Below are 22100 nucleotides of genomic sequence, written 5' to 3' on the forward strand. Positions count from 1 at the left end.
CTCAAGAGCTTACAAACGAAGTCTTAAGAGCTTGCAATAGAAGTTTCAACAGAATAGAAGTCTCAAGAGCAAACAATGGAGGTCTCAAGAGCTTACAATGGAAGTCTCTATTAACAATAAAAAACTCAAGCGCTATAACAATAGATCTGTCAAGTGCTCCCGAGGAGTGTACATATTGAGATGCCTTGCCGATGGCAACGGTTCCCGCTATCCTAGACTGATCGCCACAAAGAGCTTCGGTTCATTAGTCAGTTCCGAGCAATGGCTCCCCGCGGAAGATTTAAATTTCGCGAATACATTCAATCCTTCATCGGTTCACGCGTGGTTGTTGCTGCCTGCAGCAGTGGCAGACTCGAAATTAGCTCGTATGTCGGAAAGTCATTTGGAAACATTCAAATGGCGTTCTTTCTCATAGGCAGATAATTTCTTCCGCGAAATTCATGTCCATGTTGAAATTTGTATTCAATGCAATGAAACATTATTAGAAAACGCAAACTCTAGATTTCAAATTTCAATTTTGAATGAGCAGCGCAGGCAACAGCCAACCAAATCTCAATCAGTAATAGGAATAGTTGCTTGGAAATAAGCCGTTTGTTATTTTATTTATTTATTTATCTAATCGTACATAATAGTACATTCAACAGAGTGCAGTGCTGTATTGTGCAGTGAGAAAAATAAATAGATGGAAGAACATTTTAAAACAAGTTAGAAACAGGCAGCGAATGCCACAACTAATTACCAGTGATACTCAATTGAACTTGTTTATACAGATATTATATTGGCCATCAACAAATTATTCAGTCTCAGGTGTCTGTAGAATTTAGTTTACACATAAATCATTTAATATAGTATTAATCTCATCAAGATTAAAGAAATTGCGGTCTCTATTGTCTCTCGAACTTATCATATCTCTGATGACATTTGCCTTGTCTCTTAGAATGACTGTTGCATCATTTAAAAAAACAGTTTTATTTATAGAAATCTGTGTAACATCATATTTTGCAACACCCGCTTTTGCACACACGGTATTGATGTTGTTAGCGACCTGTGAATTACTCCCCTTAAGATCCAACTGACCGGCGATTCTTAGCAATGGGTTATTAATTCCCTGAAAAACAGCATATCAATATGCTCTCATACATGTATAGATCCCCTGAAAAATATCAAACTCAATCTCTAATTTCTAATTTTGAAAGAACAGTGTAGGTAACAGCCCAGCAAGTAGCACATCAGTAGCAGGAAAAATTTGCTTTATACGGATAAATCTGGTTTTTATCAATTCCCTGAAAAATAATGCTCTGGTAGATCCCGGTGCATTAATCTTTTATTTATTCCTAATTACAAACAAAGCATCTAATCACGCTGGGCACTGGAGCAAGAACACCATGCCACAGTTATCTTCTTTCCATATAAGCAACCTAAACACCCCCTTAATGAGCTTGCTTATGGTCATTTTTCCATCCCTGTCAATTTCCCGAGAGGAAATCTATTATGCGCCCAGTGTGCGCAGCATCACCCATTCTTCTACTATTGATTGAAAATAACAGGTTGTTGATTAATGACCGCCTTTTGCAGATTTCCGTGCAAAGGGTATGCATCTGGCCCAGCAGTAACGCGCTCACGCGGTGACTTTGGGAAAATGGATATTGCCCGCATTACAGACCTAATCAGGTCTACCACTCATGGGGTATACCCCCAGTGTCATCACACGGCTGGTAGCACTTTACCCAAGTGGCATCGGACATATTATGTTCGAATTCTACATTTTTTAAATACGTACTACCCACGCTTGGTTTCTGATCAGAGTAGCGGTGTTTTCACGCTTAAACCACACTCTAATATGAGAATGGCGACCTGGGAACGGGATTTTGGGACGTACATGTAGTCCCTTTCTATATTCGTCGTATGCCTCGTATGCTTCTGAAACATCTAAAGCCCCGTCGTCTTACACGAAAATAAATTTAAAAGCCGTGTTTCTGCTGGAAAGTCCCAAATCATTTTTACTATAACGAACCTCACGCTTTGTACTCCCACACATATTTCAATTGGCGGCGTGGCTGCCCCAGGGATAGACATAATACAACTTGCTATTCATTAGGTAACACTTGGGAGAAATAAAAGGCAGAAAGACTTCCATTTTGAAGACTATTTTTCTATAACTGCAAATCTACGGAAATAAATTTGTCATCCATTTTATTGAGTTTGATACTAGTGTGTGTTTATTTGGTTTGGGCATATGAAAAACAACCCAGGGATTTGAAGAGATTGCAACGACTACATTGGATGACCTGTTTTATTAATCTACGATAAACAGATTCTTATATCGATTCCATTAATCATACTGTGTGATATGAACATTGATCAACACGAGAGTACATACTGTTAGTTTCAGTGATTTAAATCAATATTTAAAATTGGTGTATTTCAGTTATTACGGGATGCATTTCGATGAAACAAAAACCAAATCAACCCTGATGACATGCAAATGAAATTGGTCAAATGTCGTTCAAACGTCCTCTCTGTTTATTTTTTCAGGCCACATGTGTCAAAGTAAAAAGCAATGACACATCAATGCGTTTCGAAGAGCCGATAATAACGATATGTCTCTCGTACATTGTATCTCGCTTACATGTGTGACTAGTAATACCATCAAGTGGTCACTAACGAATACCAAAGTTATTGGATTTGCATCTCATTGAGTACGAAATGTCTTCCATGTGTATAGACTTGTATGTCTTCTGTATCGGGCTGGCGGGCATACTGACCAGAATGTTATACCACAAGGCTGCGTAACCATAGACCATTCACTTCACACCTAGTGAATGACAATTTCAAGAGTGGGTGTCTGTTCTTTGTAATAGTAATGATAATATTGAGGTCTTATATAGCGCTTTTCCTGATCAAAGCGCTTTTGAGATATTATATTATCACCTCAGTCTCCAAATAAATCGATCGGGGGTTTCAAGGAGCAACTTCTTCTTCTTCTTCTTCAGCGTTCAACCTGCCTAAGTAAAACTATAACCTCAGTCCTGTGGCGGAGATGAAGCGGCTTGTCGCCCGAAGGTCCGGCTGTGTTCCCCACAGCTTTTCTTCGACCTTCGTGTCTTTAGGCCAGAATCTATCTCGTATCAGGGAGCAACCAGAAGGCGCTCACTTGAACTCGACCAGTACGGGGAACCAAGCAGTGACTCGGTCGGGAGTCAAACCCACGATCTCCTGATCACGAGGCAGACTCTCTTCCACTGCACTACCGGTGCCCCACATGCTAAACTGAAGCCAATTCGGTTGGCATCTTTGTTCTTTCGACTCAATTCTGTTATGTAGACCAATTATTTCGAATTGTGCGCGTGCCTGTTGAACATATTTCGATACTGTCGATTTTCGATAGTTTAGCGAAAATCGATAAAGCTATGCTGAAGCGTCATTGTGCACTCGAAGGCATGCTAATGATATTTGCTTGGCATTGCATTAGGCATTTTATACTAGGTGTTTCAAATTCAAATTGACACTTTAGATTTCTGATATCACGGACCTATTTTCACTGGTCCGTACTGATACATACATCAAAAGAGTCGAAGATGACTGAAATTTCCGTCTTGTACAATGTTTTTACATGTTTATACATGCATAAATATGTTGTGTTGCTTACACAGAATCTCTATCGAAGAGAAGCTTACATTTATAGCGTTCCTGGGGAAAAGAGTTTCTGTGTTGGGCTGTGCATGTAAGCTTATTTTATGATACATGTATATGTTTATTCGTCAAGAAAATATTCCGACACATATTCAACGCGGTGCATTAACAGAGTTGTGCAAGGTGCTAGGTGCAGGTTTACAATAATCTATTTACATGACAATGACAAAAAACCTAGCTAGTACACAACAACTCAATAATCTGAGTTAATTCCATATAGTTGAATATTGGATCCCTTCGTCTCGCATAACCATTACTTCTCTAATTTGTTCCGCCACCCTGCTTAGCCCATTCCTATTATTCACCACACGGTTCCTTTCTAAATTATATTTTCCATACAACAAGTTGACACTTCTCCCCAGTGAAGATTCACTCCCCTGACACACAAGTTTAAAGCACAAGCTGACAAATACATTATTTGATATAGACATACCACCCCAAAAAATTGATAAACCGCTTTTCTAATTGAGTTAACATAGTTTCTGTAATTTACATTTTTGTTTACTTGCCCCTGTCGGTATAGGCTTATCGACTCCCATAAAACTGTTTCGTGGGGGTCGGTGTTATCAAGATCTGTTATGAAGAGAGTAAGACCAATGGGAATTTAGGCCTAAATGCGAGCGAAAAATATCTGACTGTGTGGCTTGTATGTTACAATGTCCCTGTGAACGACGTTGATCCTCTTCTGTGTTCAGGACATCAACACATGTAGTGGTGGCATCAGTGCTACTAGCCCAGGATAGAGGGGAAATTCCCTTTAGCTCAGTCGGTAGAGTGATGACCCGGTCCCGGTTTCAATCCCCTTGATGTTTTTCCTCTGTTACATTTGGCGCCCAACGTGGTAAAAGGGTACTAATAATTTGTTTAGGTGCTGGTGTGTCTTTGGACAATGAATTAACCCTTTGTATCACGGAAGAACCCGGTTGTGAGGACACACCTTTCCCGAACAGGGAGAGTATGTAGTGGTGGCATCATTCCTACTAGCCCAGGCTAGAGGGAAATTCCCTTTAGCTCAGTCGGTAGAGTGATGGCCTTATAAGCGAGAGGTCCCGGTGTGCAAGGGATAGTAGTCCTAGGGCTGATAGTCCGTGTAACAATAGCCCGCATTGCTAAATGTTTTGGTTAGGGTTAGCGGTACAATAGATCATGCTGCTTAATTGATCAAATGCAATGCTACCGGACTATGACTCCAGGGGGACTATATCCGCTGTCACACCGGGTTCAATCCCCGGTTCCGGTTGGACCTTGATGTTTTTCCTCTGTTACACATGTAGTACATCAATTTGATAGGAATACATTATGTACATGTATGGATGCCATGTAAAATTGGCTTGATCGAAGTAAAGCAGGTCACTGCAATCATTTGGTGATCATTAGCTGGTATGACATTTATGTGCCTCATAAGTACTACATTTTAGGCAGGCATTCCTCATACATCATGCCGCATAAATAATATATATATGTGTAAATGAGTTAGTCACCGAATAACCTACAATCTCCCGATAACGCGGCAATCATACTCAGGATGGTGGCCATACATGTAGTTCACAGAAACATACATCTAGACTCGGATCGTGGACGACCATGGCAAAAGTGAAATTTGTGTATATTATAGTGAGAGTGTCACCCCTATACACCTTTCCAGAAATGGGGCGCTGAGTGTCCGAAATAGTGATGTCATAAGGGGAAACTGGGCCTTATGGTGGAGGGACAAAGGAGATAGTCATGGTTGACCAACACACTTGAATGCCTTTGATGACGGACAAGGGGGAAAAAGTTAGTTCCAATGCAAGCCACCATTTTCGGGAAGCATGCATACGAAGGGCCAGCCAGAGTTTGGCTTCTGTTGGGGGAGGGTTGGGTGCGAGGTGAGGTGGGGCGAGATGGGTCGCTGGAACGAATCGAAGGGAAGATGCTACGCTTGGTCATTTATATGGCGCGCCAACATTGTGTACTCTGGAGACAAAATAACTTAATTGATTTCAAATAATTATTTCATTTTGTTATTTTAATTATTTAAATATTTAATTATATTTTCTAGCAGCAAGGCTTGTGGTTTCAACTATATCAGCTCTTTCTGTTTGCAGTTAAACATACATAAAAAACATTGGCATGCGCATCGTAGAGGAAATTCGACTTATCTTAATACTAACAGTATCAATTCTTTATGAAAATAATTTAAGTCTTAACGCTGTTTTAAAGACAGACGACTTTAAAACACGTCGACACCAACACAATTCAAAAAATAAATAGATAAAATAGCTTATATCATATCCGTTGCCGAGTGGAGCATGCTTAAATATGGCAAGAAAACGAGAAATAAAATTTTCTCAAATATTTCGAATCAAATATCTATCATTAAAACTACTTTTTATTGTCAGTTATAAAGCTGAAACAACATAAATCATGACATTTTAAACTTAAATAAGAATGAGACTTAGGTGTTGAAATTTTATCCAAACAGTCAACAGCTATGATATCATGACTTTCGGGTCAACTTACCTCCTTTAAAAGAGACATCATCAGCCTCAACAAATCCATTTGCTACAAGTTTATACTTGATGTCATCACTGACCACACTCTCCATGATCACCATCTTGTGAAATCACAGAATCACCAGCCACAAAACAAGATGCAGGAATCCCTAACGAATATCACAGAATCCTATCGTTAACACAAAACACACTCATAAAGTACATGCATTGGATGGCTTTGCTTAAAAATAACACAAGTTTTGATAATCCTGATGGCCATGGAAAAGTAGTTTATCTATTCCTGGTCTTCGTCATCGGATTCGACAAAGAGTGTCCCCTACGTTGAACTTAAAGATAACCAAGTTCGATATTTATCAAACTTCGCCGGGGACATGAGATGCTGCTGTAATGTTTTCGAATCATCGCGCATGTTGACCAAATCAGAGTAGCTCGTCCGATACCTTATCATATGACCAATCGAATTGAGTGCCGGATTGAACGGGGACTCATCCAACAGGTTTCACTGGTTGATTTGGCGAAAACGTGAAGGAGTCTTTCCCAGTCAATGTGGTCACCGGCGTAAAATGATTTGATCAATGTATTACGGCGCTGGCACCCCACAGAACACACTTTCGCGACGAATAAGAGTTACAAGCGCAATGTTTATACCGATCAGCACACTTTGCAGTCATTTTTACGTACGAAGTATTCCAAATATCAACATGATGTGACAATGCACCCGATTTGATTTTTTGGTTAGCCGTAGGCGACGCATTACTCGATATAGCTTGTGATAAAAACGGGGCCTTTCTATAGCATCCTCTTCTTCCGTAATAGGGATGGGTTGGCTTCCCGCGTTGGTTAAAATGCCTTCCCAAAGCGTACAATGTAATTGGCAATTATATTTCATTTGTGGTTTTTCTCAGTCAGTCCTCTCCACATCCGAAGAAAGTTATGAAAAATTGCGCCTTAAGGTATCACCAGGGTAGAGGTCTTCACTCCAAATGTCTTTCCAAATGTCATGGGCCAAACAATATTCAATTCATTTGACTTGCTGTATGCATCCCCCGTATATCCTTTCCAAAGAAGATATTTTATGACGAAAGATGCCTTAAGGTAACAATCTAGGAACGGCAGTATCTCACTCTTTTCGAAACATCCTCCACATTTCGTAAAACTGGAACAATTGGCTTCCCCAAATTATGCCTATTGGTGTGAAAATCACTCACTGAATAAGACAGGCAGTAAATATACAGTCGTCTACTCCATAAAAGTCTCCCACCGCGCGAGCAATGATTTTGCATAAACGAGAACTAAAGTGTTGATGATAATCGAAGAGATGGTGTTCTCAATCCAAGAAATTTTCCAATATTAGGCACGACAACTCGTAGCTGATCCGAATGGGCTTCCCCGACCTTTCTCCAGGCGGAGCGAGTGCCGATATCTCAAACGTATCGGTCTCCCATATGAAAGGATGCTACCTGCAAGCTACGAGAGTTATCCAGTTTGGAGAATGACAGGCGTCTGAATACTGATAAATTGTCCTTCTCCAATGATTTTCGTTGCGCTGCAGCCTACGACGATTTGTAGTTTCGATGTACTCCGCTATGAGCTTTCCTTATACCCTGACCCGGCTCCACTTCGCTGCAGCCGATATTGCCGTATAGCGTCGATCCCGGCAAAGCCGTCTCCCCACGAATATTGGTACGTCCGCTGTATACATACGAATAGGCGGCTACTCAGATTGTACCGATTTCAAATTGGCCTTCTCTTCAAAAGAATATACATAATTTTTGTTCCGATGCCGTATTCAGCGATTTTCGTGTCGGAGGCGCAAGTCTGTGCGGATGCTGCTGATGCGGTGAGTCACGGGTTCTTTCTGATCGCGTCGCCACCGCACGTACGTGTCCTTTCTGCTTGCTGTTGCCGTGACATATCGTTTGATTGGAAATAACGATTTACAGCTATCAGCCTCAGTGAATCGATCAGTGACATGTTTTATGCATGCCGTATTGAGATAAACAAGTTAAGATTACGTTAGCCCGAGGCACCCCCTACAAAACATCGGACCAATTTGTGTGTTAATATTTGGAGATGTTATGACCACGTGGGCATTACTTGTCCGACGACAAGGCTGTGGGATTATGTCCAGACTTTAAAAGCGATGAAAGCATCTCCATAGTCATATGTATAAGTTTTGAGCGTTTCCCAGGATTTTGTGGCTATGCGTGTGTCATCAACCTTTCAGCAAACCACGAACTTAAATAACTTTTGCTAGTTTTTTCAAGCCCAAGTAAGGTTGAATTGCTAATTCATTTGTGCTTACAATTCAATGACGAGCAGAAAAAATTAAAAAGGAGTCCAAATGTATATTTTATCAAAGGTTGCGTTGGACTGTACGTGTCACTAACGCACTTTTTTATGTCAACTCTTTAATATGAGCAAAGAGGCAGTTTACGAGCGACGAAGCACGAAGTTCGAAGGTCTATGGTGTACAACACGTAAACCGTCAAGTTAACGTGCCCCTTTACTTTGCGATTCGTAAAATTTTCAAAATTTTTATTTTGGCGTAAGTTCTTTCAACTTTTCGAATAAAACTCGTGATTTTTGACTGAGGTTATTTACAAAATCTGCGAAAATAAATCGCCCTGAAAACAATGCCGGTTAACAGTATCATATGTGTATGCGGTACGTAGGCTCACGATGTAAATGAAATGCACAATGTAACCCACATGAAGTTGTCGCAATTGGCAATGAATGTGTCAAGTGGTGGAACAGTCTAGACCAATTGTTTTGTTTATATTGTAGCTACCTCGTAATACCCATCCTTTGTCGATGCCAGCCGGCACTCAGGGCAGATCTGCTTGTAGCTACGCGTTATGCTGTTCCTACACACACAGTACATGTAGTAGTTCATTTTCTATCATCGGGAAAGTTTGAAACGACTCCAAATGAAGCGACCCAACCTAAGCGAATCAGCATTCCACACATGGAATTGAAGGTTTAGATGTATGTAATATGATTGCAAGGTTTATATTTTTAGTGGGCTGTTGATTGCATGCAGTTCCTAACACAGAGCCCTTCAAACTAATACATTATATGTATGACACGTAGTTTTGCGTGACTTTCGGTGTAATGAGCGTCTTTTGGTGAGGATTCCCTCGCGGACTCTACGCAGCTCGTCCTGTTGTCAATGTCTTCTCAGCACTTCCCTGCGCCTATATTGACATCTTGTATAAGCCCCTGAATGCTCATAACACCCAAGGCACGCGAATGTCATCGACTCAGGATCCCATGTTTTCAATATGTGTCCCTGTCATGAGAATGAATTCCAGACATCGTCGTGAGGCAAGTTAATGTTTTGTAAATACATGTACATGTATCACAAGATTATATCTTGTATTTGCACCCAACTCTGTATTGTCTTATTGCACCTTATTTTTTGTTATCTGTACAACGGAAAGTAGTACGAATAAACATATATATATAAAGAATGCCTTGCGGACGTATGTAAAGCAAATAGCAAGACGCCTAAAATATCATCAGAGAGTGGTATTGACACTTCTAAAGAGAGTGGAGAAATTAACCTTAAAGGCGACTAGGCGCATTCTTATCCAAACTCATACTTTTAAGCGTGTTTCATATTCTATGAATGTTTTTCAAATACATGCACTCTCAGACTGTTTCATCACGTATACCGTCTTTGGGCGCCATATTTAAGAGGCCCGAAGGGATGAATACCTCACATACCTTTAATACAAAGGTTAGGCCTAGTGGATTGGACTGGTTGGCTCAGATCGTGGCGCAGACCAATGACCACCGACACCCACCACTTGCAGTCATTGGTCGATGGGATTTTAAATGAATTGAATGGGTTGTATTACCATACAATCGTATTTGGGCTTTATTCATGGCGTGACGGACAATGCCCATTCATCATGTGGGCAAAGAAAAACCGCCCCGCATGTGGTGAACCCTATTGCGTACCCCACCCAATGTATGGACACTGTTATTTTGTATCAGGGGTATAAGAAGACGGTATACGTGTCTATTCGTAAAAGATTCATACAACAACTTATCTTATTGCCCTGCAAGTAAATAAAGACAATACGCTATTGTCAGGAGCATTATTTTAATGGTAAGATCAATGGTAGCTAATCGCCAGCCAGCAAATTTAAAGGAGGATTATACATGCTTCCCGAAAGTGGTGGCTTGCATTGGAACTAACTTTTTCCCCCTTGTCCGTCATTAAAGGCATTCAAGTGTGTTGGTCAACCATGACTATCTCCTTTGTCCCTCCACCATAAGGCCTATAGTTCCCTCTTATGACATCACTATTTCGGACACTCAGCGCCCCATTTCTGGAAAGGTGTATAGCGATTCTGGCCATCCGTTTATAGAATCAAGTACAGTTGTCCTCTTTGAAAGGAATACTTTGAAACCATACACTTTGATTCCTGCCAAAGAAAGTGCTTGAATGAACTTATGGGACAGGAACTGAGACATCCATATATCCCTAACATTCATCACGGTTACTTTTTCAATCTTTATGAATTTCATGAATTTAAAAAAAAACAAAGTCCTTACAAAGTGGATATCAGAACCATCCTCCGCTAATCAAATTAGCGCTTGAATTCAGCGAACTGTATTGAAGTAGACCGGTGTATTTACCTTTTGGGTTTCATGACTAGTAAGCACTTTACCATCAAGGGTCTGAGTAAATGTCAGGACAATTCTACTGTTGATACAGTTTTGCCTGATTAAATTATACGCTATTTGTTTTCAACTAATTGAGAGACTTGTCAATATGAACAACTGTACAATGTATCAAGGTGGAATCTCTATAGGCCTGAAGATGCAAGTTAATGCAACGTCATACATATAGGGCCAAGATTCGCACGGCTCTGAAAAGTAAATCGTCTTAAAGGGACAACTTGGGTTTGAGATATGTTGGTTTTTCATACAAAAATGGCTTCCGGCAGGACCGTTACTTCTCGAAACAGGCTACCGGTAATTGAAAAGTTATTGAACTGCAATACATAATGCACTGGAACGGGGTGTAATCATAGGCCTGCCTGATAATTCACATGCCATGTCCAAAACTGCCTCCCAACACTGTCCAAAATCATAATCAGAACTCAGCATTAGTGTAATAGTACAGGTGACGGCGCATGGTGGCAAACAGTGTCATTATCCTCCTGGCCAGATAAATCCACGCCCAAGTCGTCCCTTTAACGCTACCACATGCAGCTCATGAGCTTAGGTCCTCATTTCTCAATTCAATACATTGGTACTCTTAGACACTCGTCAATAATTGTGATAACAATGACAATACAATTGATTACTGAGCACTTAACAACACCATGCAGTGTACATCAGTATCATTTTGCTAACACACGACAGGGTGACGGCGCCCACATGAATTATTAAACGCGACTTTAATGGGGGATGACGCAGCAAAGAAGCTGTTGGTCCCAACATGGCTATAGGTTCTACCCTTATAAAAAATGACCTCCAATTCACCACATGGTAAATCCTGAATTCACCACGGTGCCAATGGTCATTTTTCTGCTACACCCGATAGATATAAACAAAACAAATTTTACACACTTAAAAATTTCTCTCGTGATTATGAATCAGCTTTGATGAAGAGTGGTTTCATATTAAGTAACATAATAACTGAATATTCACGAAACAACAGGAAATAAGCCGCTGGTCGATCCTACTCATTTTGATTACGCAGTCGGAGTGGCCTGTTCGATGCAAGGTTGGTGTAGAAGAAGAAATGTCCCAATGGAAAGAGTGTCCGGCCCTATTGCATTCCGACAGATTATGGTGTTTGGTTCTATATAGAGGTCATGACCTTGAATACCTCAAATAACACGTAATGGCCCTGTACATTTCATGTAGAATCTCCCAGACACACGTGATGAGGCCTACGGATATGGAATCTATTCATCGGCACAATCAACAGTATCGATTGGAGGTGTCAGCGCCAGCCATTATTTTATTCAATTACGACTCGGGGCAGGTGGGCGCATTATGGATCAAGTGTCTCTCAGTGCGAAATTATGCAGGTCGCTGGCGGCTTCCATCATCACAAGACAAACATTTCAAGCTTAGCCAGTTTTACTATATAACTGCATGTCAAGGTTGCCACTGAAGCGCTCTGAACCTGGCACCAACCATCAAATCAGTAGAGGCATTTCCACAGCAGATCAGTCGAATGTTATTCTCTGCCAACAGACTTATGTTTCACCATGTGGTCACTGGCGCGTAAAGACACCAAAATCATCCAGTCATAATGGTCAATTAACGATTAACTAGCTTCAATAAAACATACAACCGAATATAGGTCGACTGGAATGTGTATTATTGTGTTACTGCATGTATCCGTGTTTGAGAGCTCATTCGATTGCTGTGATGAATCTGGTATCTTCACGCACCTGTGTTATTATCTACATGTAGGCCTACTCCACAAATTATTACCAGTGCAATAGCGAATCCAAAATATCGACAAGTCTTGACAGTCGCGAAACGAGTCAGAAACATCACTCCAAAGACTCGGTCATGAAGAACAGAGCTGTTGAGGTCAGAATGAAAAAAAAACATTTCGAAAAATATTCACACTTCTAAGGGAGAAAGCCGCGCCTCCTTTCATCAAAGTTTTTCAAAATGTTGATCCCTTGCTATCGGTTTCATTGGCAATGCAATGCAGAAATAGTGTCAGGTAAAATGCCTTTATGAAAGTAAGAATGTAGTAATTAATGAGCGTTGAAACCCTTTTCATGATCAATTTAATTTTTTTATTCTAACTTTCGATCCTTACTGGATCTTCCTCAGGAGTGAGGGTAAAAATGCCTCTATTAAGGTTAAACTGTAGTAGAGAGCGTTAACACCTTTTTCATGATCAATTTGATTTTTTTACTCTAACTTTCGATCTTTACTGGATCTTCCTCAGGACAGATTTTGCTAAGAACTACATAAGGGAAAAGGTACCAGCCAAAAAGGTATTGGACTTTGAAGATAGCAGTATAGTACTATTTTTGTTCAACCCTGTAGAACAAGGAATCCATGTTGCGTGTAACTGTTAAACATTCTTATAAAGACATGCATTGCGTTACTAATTTTATCTTCGGAATGTTTGCTGTATGTCTGATGCCTCCGGATATTGATGTACAAACATCGATATATCTCAAATCTGTCATCGTTTGAACAAAACATTGACAAAATATCTAAACATTTGTCGTCGAAGAAACTCCAGTTTGTTATACATGTCATAAGCCAGCAAATCGATTTTTCAATCCGTTTTGCTAAAATTGAAATTCAATCTGGTAAGTGCATTCAAAAGTATGGACTCTCATGTGATAATGAATTTTCTGAGATAGGCTTGGTGCATACATCATTTGATAACATGGGCGTTTAATCCTATCTGTTTCCTATACATTTAGCAACAACTATTATTGTAAATATCATTCTTGGATATCTGTTTTTCGTGCGCAATAGCATCATGATATATAACTTGATAAAGCCAGGAATATAAGAAAAAAAACCCGAAGCTTATTGTATTTAAAGAAAATAGGCTTAAAAGATACTCTCTCGACCAAACAGGATGATCAATTGGTTTGTACACGGATGCAGATTGGCTCCACATCCAACAACACGTATTTTATGATTAAATGCTATTAGGTTCAGCCATGAATACAAAGTGAGGAAATTTAGCTCTTTTGCAAAATATCATTCGCTAAGAATTTGAAATTTGAATTGAACTTGCCAGTTGAAATAATTCGCGAATCCCCCAAACGCCAATGTGAACGCCTATCTTATTGTTTGACCTCCTGATAACGAAGTCGAGCAATGGGATAGGCGTTACGTGGACGTGTGTGCGAAAACTCTCTACGCTCATTCCTCTGTAGGCCTATTTTCTGCAACAAATACTGTTACAATTAGTTATTGCGGTCGTAAGAACGAAAAAAAGGGATCGTTCTTTGACATGTATATTTCTAAGCTTGTTTTGTTATCTGAATTCTGATTCGTGTCATCACTCTCCATTGTTGTTAAGCAACAGATAATTTGAGCTTTGGCCATGATGGATAATGGTCAGATAGAAAGCCACGCTCGCTATTGCCATGATTGCTGTGATTATTGTGTTGATAAAATCCATGGTATCTGGAATATTGATGACAAGATGACACAGAAAGAATAAGAAAGTAAGACTCATGGATTCCTCAGTGATTAGAAAATGATGATTTCGTGTTTACATTTGTAGGATAGGATTCAGCCTCTCGGCTACTGAGCTTTAAACAGTCCGGCGCCCCTGCTCGGTCCCTGTCTCCCGTGAAAAAGTGGTCGTATGAAATTAGTCTTCGAGAACCCTCAACTGTAGATGGGGGTAATCTCGTGCCACAGTCAAGTCCCTCACAAGCTGTATGATGTATTTGACACTATAGTGTATATAGAAAGGAGTCTTAGGAGCCAGACAGCTCAGAGTTGGGCGTTCTCCTACATTGTACCTCAGCAAGCTAGTATATCGAAACATTCAACGCTTGTACGAGGAATATACTGAATAATTACACACGAAAAGTCTTCACCACACACCCACCAGACGATCACCAATTTGACACCTTCACCCTGCCTACAGTCCATCTCCAGGAGCTTTACCAAATTTAGCAAACCAGTGCCTGTCCATTACTTCCCGCGGCATTGGCGGAAATGCCACACAATCCACAGTACAATCTCTACACAGACACATCGTCCATTGCGTGTGAGCTGGAAGAATGATATTACGCACTTTTTGATGTACGTAGCAAAAACGGTCCGAACGAACTGCTGAAAATGAACGAAAAATGCCCTGTTGATGGCTAGCCGCCAAGCGCCATTTTCATTTTCCCCAGACTGAGTGATTTTTGTCTCGAAGCCTCTTCATCATAGGAACTGGTGCCTCTGACAGCCAAGCAATAAACATGCTAATTTAGCCGCGGTCTTTGATGAGTGATCTTTTATAAACGCCTCATATGATCAGGGATGGGTGGGATGGGAGGCTGGGCTGGAATCAGCTGCAGCTGCTAGTCAAGAGCAGGCTATTCTTCTGTAGCCATCATATGAGAAGATCGCACGAACCAGATTTGCTGATGACGATGATACCAGAGTCTAGACCTCAATTTGGGATGATTGGAATACGGCCCGGGGCATCCGTTGAAGTAGAAGTGATACAATTCAAGTACCGACTGAATCTTGCTAACCACTCTGTTTCCATATCCTATAGGTGATTCTGAGTACCTTTTTTGCCCCATACCAGGCAGTCAAAAGAATTCAGGTCTAGTCCGGTACACTGTCTATTGTCTTTAAACAAAGCGCGCTAGCACCTCGGCCCAAAGTCCCATTGTTCGTCTGTCGTCTTATCAAAGGGTAATTTTGATAACAATCGACCCCACGATGAAGCTTTTATGTGGGCTGGCAAGGGCCGATAAACGTGGTGGAGACGTATTCTTGGGAAGATTTTAAGGTGCATGTCACCTATTCGGGACAGCAACGCATATATATATATACCAATCAGATTCAGACTGATGTAAAACGAAATTGCCGACTCTTGATTCCGATTGCTGACCGATTATCATTCGGCTATTTTCGGCTTTCCGGAAATTCATGAACATTGCCGAAATGATGGCGAAGATGACGGACTTATCATGAGTTGATCGAGAACGAATCAAGCTATTCAAAAGTTAATTACATCACGTGATCATAATAGATCACGATCACGTGGTTTGCTGGCCATCATCAACATCTGCTGTTGAAGAGGACACCATTCTTCTGGAGAACTACTTGACGGAATAGCTATCAGAAAAACATGGCTTTCTGAAGGCGTTTTGGCTTTTGCTTTGAAATATCCAATCTATGTTCTGCTTGTGGACTACTCTGGACTATTTAAGCTATCTAATCACATCCTTTGACAAAGTTTGTGAAATACAATTCAGGTTTTCATCTACATGCAGTAATAGTCATGTGCCTTTCTCCATTAAACATCAGGGTTTGGACTATTCAGTAACGCATATGAAATTCCAATTCCTTGACAAAAAAATCCCGTGTGCAACTTAATACTCCGTTTCTGATGTAATTCTGTGCAATGAGCAGTTGCATTTTGATTATTAAGCATTGAGCATTGTTTTTTTGAAGTGGCCAGTGCGGATTCATCGATTTGAGGTCAGCAAGGCAGTGTCATTGAACAAAAAAATGCTCCACATCCTTTGGCTTTAAATGGCCAAAAGAGGTGTTTATCCCCCCCCCCTCCATAACCAAGAAAGCTAGCTTCGCTATGGATCTGAAACATTATCCAGAATCGGATTGTAGACGCAAATCAATTATAAATTTCACCAAAGAATGGGCATTCTCCATAGCAAGCTTATACGGAACCAACGACATCAACAATAAATAAAGATACGGTCATGCGCAGTGAGGGTGATGAATGGGGTGTGAAAAGATTATGTTTCGTTCAAAGGAGAGAAGTATGTTAGCCTATCTGTAAATTAAAAATCGTTTAATAAAATTTAATGTTCGATTAGAAAAATTTGATGATGCGTCAGTCAGATGTATAATCGTTATTACACAGCGCCTTGTGCTCATCTGAAACTGATAAGAGCCATTTCTAGTGATTCACCGATATCACTGAAATTAAGGGCTCTCGTTAAATACATTGTCTATCAAGCATTTGACACTCCCTTAAGGGATTAGGGAATGTAGACTTATGGTTCCCATAGGAACTGCCATTTCTTTCGTTTTTGATATCGAATCTCAAACTAGTAGTGAATCAGTATTTGAATTGTACACAACAAACATCTAGGTTCAGTTACACGTGATTGCATATACATTTGTATTATTACGTTCTACCAAGTATAGATTAGAGAAAAATGAGCAACTCAAAATAACCCCATAAATACGTGTTCTTTAAAATCGCATGGCGCTCAGTTGCAGTTGACCCCCCCTAGCCATTTGGAAGGGCTGCTATCAAAGGCAAGCTAAATACGAACAAAATGATACCTCCTCTTATCTTTATACTTGCTGTAATATCAGAGCTACTTTCTAATATCTTGTATCAAGAAAACCATACGAGTCTGTTTTGTGAGTTGAAGTATCACATGTCGAGTGGTTCGCTTGGCCTGGAAACAAACCCACGAGACGCAGGTATCCGGAGGCCAAGACACCACCCGCGACTTTCATACGATTTTTTTAAAACACCAGATCAGGTCTTGGCATGATTGATAAAATTCATGTGCATGTAGCTTGATCTGTTGAAAATATACCGACTTAAAGAAAGGCTACAGGAAGGAGAAACCAAAAGCGTTACTGACACCGAGTTTCAAGATAAAAATGTTCCAAAACCATTAATGTCGTGGGAAATTATAGAAATACCTCGAGGCCTAGGCCAATAAAGAAAATTTTATGAGTTCAGAGTTTGCATTGTATTAGCTCATATAAAATAATCGCTATGTGCCACCTGCTAAGCCTCGTATCTATCTTGCAAGCTCAAGTTTGTCAATGCAGAGGCGATTGTTTTTAATAGAATATACCATGGCGCGGAAATTTTAAAGGGTCATTTTCAAAAGGTAATTCGGTCCGACACATCCATTTTACAGTTCCGTGAATAAACATGAAAAATTACATTTAACTGAAATCTTTGGAAAATTGTATCAGGTTTAGTAATTGAGAAGTACATTGTACTACGATGACTGCACTAGACAGTGTCAGTAAAACATACGTCACTTAACTCAATAGAGTTTTCCAAGTGGATGTTGATAGATTCTGCCAAAGTATGTGTTCATTAGTTTTACAAGAGCGATATTGCTTCACATAAAACGTAACTACCCAAAATAGTTGCTCCTAAGCCAGATATATCGACATTGGGAAAAGAAATCATCTGCTCTTGTTGATGGGATAATTTTAGTTCATTAGTTGCCTCAAAGGTGACAGGACTGAAAGTCGCAGGTTCGGCCACCTAGGAGTGAAAAGATGAACTAAAACCCCTCCTAACTTTGGACATTCTCGTGATTATGACAGTATATCCGGTGAACGTGCAACTACCTGTAATTCTGTTGGAATTTAATATGTGATTTCATCACCGAATTCATGATAAAGGCACTCACTTTGCCCCGAAAACGTTACAAATGACACCTTTTAATATTTGGCCCACGGCCTCTGAGCCAGCAAGGCTGAATAAAGAAGCACGCCGAAGCCTTTCCCGGAATCATTTCCCGACTTGTAGAGTGCAATTGCTAATGAAAATCACGCAGTAAGCGGTTTTTCGCAATGCTGATTAAAATTACCAATAAAAATTCTCAATGATTGGGATGTCAAGTTGGTGATGTTGAGTACCAAGGACCACCACTTAATTATGCTATCAACGAGCTCGGCACTGAGCTCGTAACTGGATGAGGAAATTAAAGAAATGTTGCGGAGGTTGCGGTAGGTGTACATGTACCAATTAAAACACCAGCGTACATTGTAATTTGCTCAGTGACTCATCAGCCGAAAGCCATTTCGAAGAAACTAGAGTTAGTTCGAGTATATATGGATAAAGTCCCCGACACCAGTTTGACATCTGTTTGGTTTCTGAAACTCGAGTAGGAGTTGCCTATTTGTGTTTCCTACATGTACGCTTTTAAAAATAAAGGTTTTTGAACTTTTGAAAAAATCTAAACACGGTCCCTCGTGAATATTTCTTTCATAAGCAAGATAAGGACTGTCTGACGCGTATACATACCACTCGAAATATATGATTCGAAATTCAGATCACTGAAATCGATAGGCATGTATACACCGTACACCAGCAACTCTCAAGTAGGCATTTTATTGGATGACACTTCTGAATTGGATAGCGTGTATATCCTGACTAGTTATGAGCGCATGTACATCGTACAGTGCATGGATTTGTCAATGAAAATTGTGAGTCTCGAGTGGGGTGATTCTGGCTGAGTTACAACATTTGCCAACAAACTTCATCCCGAGACGTGAGATTCAGGTTATTTTCACTGCTCAAAATATCAAGACGGTTAGTGTATTGAAAAGCCTGCATGAGAAACTAAATATCCGAAGTCTCAACGGCCGTACCACGGGCCGACCTACCTTTTAGGTCAGTGGCCATACCATGTGTGGCCACCTCGGCGAACAAGAAAAAAGAAAACTTCTGATCAGTGCAAAGGTAAAGCGCTTTGAGAATATCGTACATTATAAAGCGCTGCCGTGTATAAAAAAAGAACCTACATTTGTATTTTGTTTAGTGCTGTATACAACAAAATATCTCCTCTAGTAAATTTCATTTGTAACACATGTACATTGTAGTAGCCCATAAACATAAAGAGTTATTGAGCAACCGGGCCAAGAGTTATAGCCGGGCACGTTGACGTTCTGTGTCACCCAGGGTCCGCTTCCTCAAATCAAGTTTTGTCACCAACTTAACTTAACTTGACGTTAGTCTCAAGGGCCTAGCTGAAGGAGAAGCTAATTCAACGCCAGCGTTAGTGACAAAAGTTGTTTTAAAAAACCGGGCCGACATTAACCAATTCTGCCTGTTGTGCCAGTGAGTGACTGTGCCATATTTGTAACCAGTGGGCGATTTAAAGTGGCATTTTTCGAGCGCAGAATCACCCTTTGTTCACCGAAACTCATAATGAATATTGTAAACTGCAATAAAGGAAACATGGATCTTTACTCAGCTGCTCTGTTTATTAGATTCGTGGACAATAATACATGGATCGATGCAAAGACACCTGGTGTTCGTAATATTTTTGTAGCGAGATGCTGGAATGATACTGAAATGTACTGTAATTTGTGAAATACGAATGAATTGTACGATCTCTTCGGCTAGTTAACGTTAAAGGATACTAGTGGAGCAGTAAGTGTCCCGCCCTAAAAAGTGACCTTCCCTAAGTGACCTTCCCTATTGTTTGATGATGACGTTCTGGACAACTTGATCTTGGGACATATAAAACTGTTACACCGGCACGCTGGTTGTGACTTGACCCTCAAAATATAGATTTGGGGGAAATTGAAAACACGGAATGCCATTATAAAGAAGATTCTGTGAGTTTCTGTCGAAACATGACACATTTGGACTCACCAATTAATATTTTATAAAATCGACCCTTATCTTAAACAATTATCATCACTGTTATTTGAAATTGAAACTCATGTTTAAAAAGATATCGTGCCCGTTATCTAAAATGTACTCTTATCGTAAAAAATATCGTGACGGTTTATATCTAAAACTGACTCTTCTCTCTATCCTGGAAGTTATCTAAACTTCTCACTGCTTTTTAATTGAATCTAATCTCGAAAGAGGATCGTGTCCGTTATCTAGACTTTACTCTTCTCGTTAAAGGGTTTATGCCTGTTTCGCCTATTCCTGTTTCGCCTATTCCTGTTTCGCCTACAAAATTCCTGTTTCGCCTATTCCTGTTTCGCCTGTTCCTGTTTCGCCTACTTTCCAGTACCCCTACAATAAATCGACTCTCCCACGGGGAACCTTAGGGATGCATGTCCATTTTATGGGGAAAATGTGAGGGGACAATTGGATGATGTTAACGATGTGATGACAATTTGACTAATCAAATGCCATCAACTTTGTTATGCCATGACCGTTTTGAAAGAGTCACCTTGAAAGCGGGGACAGTCCGGGACTTATTTGACCATAGGACCATAGGACCATACTGACACACAGTAAAAACTAATCGATTAAGTAGAGTAAAGCAGTCGTTTATTTTATGAAAACTGAATTCATGAGTTTTTGATAAAAATACATAATATTGTACATTCTCATAATTATTTGATCAAAATCAGCTGTAAAACCCATGTCATAATATACATGTAGGTACAGCACATATAAAGTCAAACAAGGTGGAAAATACATATCATGATATTATGTCAGACAAGGTAACTGATGGCATCAACGTAACTCATTATGTCCCTCTCTCCATTGACGTATTGTTTCAATGCGTACATATGTGGCTCTCCTCGGGTTTGGTCGGTCAGTAAGGGACGGTTCATATTCCTACGTCTGTGGGGAGGTTAGCAATACATTTGAATAGGCGAAACAGGAATAGGCGAAACAGGAATAGGCGAAACAGGAATAGGCGGAACAGGAATAGGCGAAACAGGAATACACCCGTTAAAGATATCATGACTATCACATTGTATCTAAATCTGACTCTTATTTCAATCAATTTTCTTTACTGTTATCTAAAAAATTCTCACAACCACCGTGAGTTTTTCATAGAATTGTTAATTTTATAACACTTGTCATTGACTGTTATAACAGTTATCATCAGGTGGCATCGTTTGAACGCGTGAGGATCAACATTGAAAATGAAAACACCATCGCCGAAAACTCGTTAGAATCGCCTACCTATTACGAAGTAATGCATTTCCAATTTCGTCACTTAAAATCCATCAGAATCACTTTCTGTCGCTACTGCCTTGAGTAACCACCCACATACTGTTGAAAATCACACGGATCAGCAAATACTTGGAGTATGTACCAGTAACGCACGGTGGAGTGATTCGTTCAAAGGCCTATTGATCAGGTTTAAACGAACAGACCTTTTGGTTCAGTCAGACAAGGCGTGGGAAAAGTGAATATTATACTACATGATGCTGTGCTGTTTTCGTCCTTGTTGTTACGGTACGTTTTAATTGATAGAGTATCGGAAGAATGGCTTCCAATAGTTTGTTTTGAAAAAATATGCGCCAGTGAAGTAGAAGAGAGAAAGAACTGTCCGTAACGTCTCTGATGTAAAATCATGGCTTAACACTGGGATGTAGTCGGTATACATGTACTTGAAAAACGCTTCACCTGAATTTGGTGCCTAGTTTGCCGTCATGTGTTTCGTTGGCGACATTTGAAAAGGATCATCGCCGGGGATTAACACTTGTTTTTGCTTCAAT

At 40.2% G+C, this 22100-nt stretch overlaps 1 protein-coding gene across 5 annotated transcripts in view; it reads right to left on the reverse strand.

The window, feature by feature from the left end:
* Positions 1 to 22100, reverse strand: part of LOC135493218 (multidrug and toxin extrusion protein 1-like) — a 65490-nt gene that overhangs the window by 38456 nt on the left and 4934 nt on the right. For 2 of the 5 annotated variants that reach the window (XM_064780326.1, XM_064780324.1), the window contains exon 1: positions 6196 to 7672. The exons of 1 other annotated variant lie outside the window; for it this stretch is intronic. In XM_064780326.1, the coding sequence (XP_064636396.1) occupies positions 6196 to 6289 (94 nt within the window). In that variant the 5' untranslated portion in view covers positions 6290 to 7672. Of the gene's footprint in view, positions 1 to 6195; positions 7674 to 21561; positions 21683 to 22100 lie in introns of those variants that run through there. 2 more of the 5 variants (XM_064780325.1, XM_064780320.1) reach the window with 2 other exon arrangements.

This window comes from Lineus longissimus, chromosome 9 (assembly GCF_910592395.1).
Source record: "Lineus longissimus chromosome 9, tnLinLong1.2, whole genome shotgun sequence".
NCBI lineage: Eukaryota > Metazoa > Nemertea > Pilidiophora > Heteronemertea > Lineidae > Lineus > Lineus longissimus.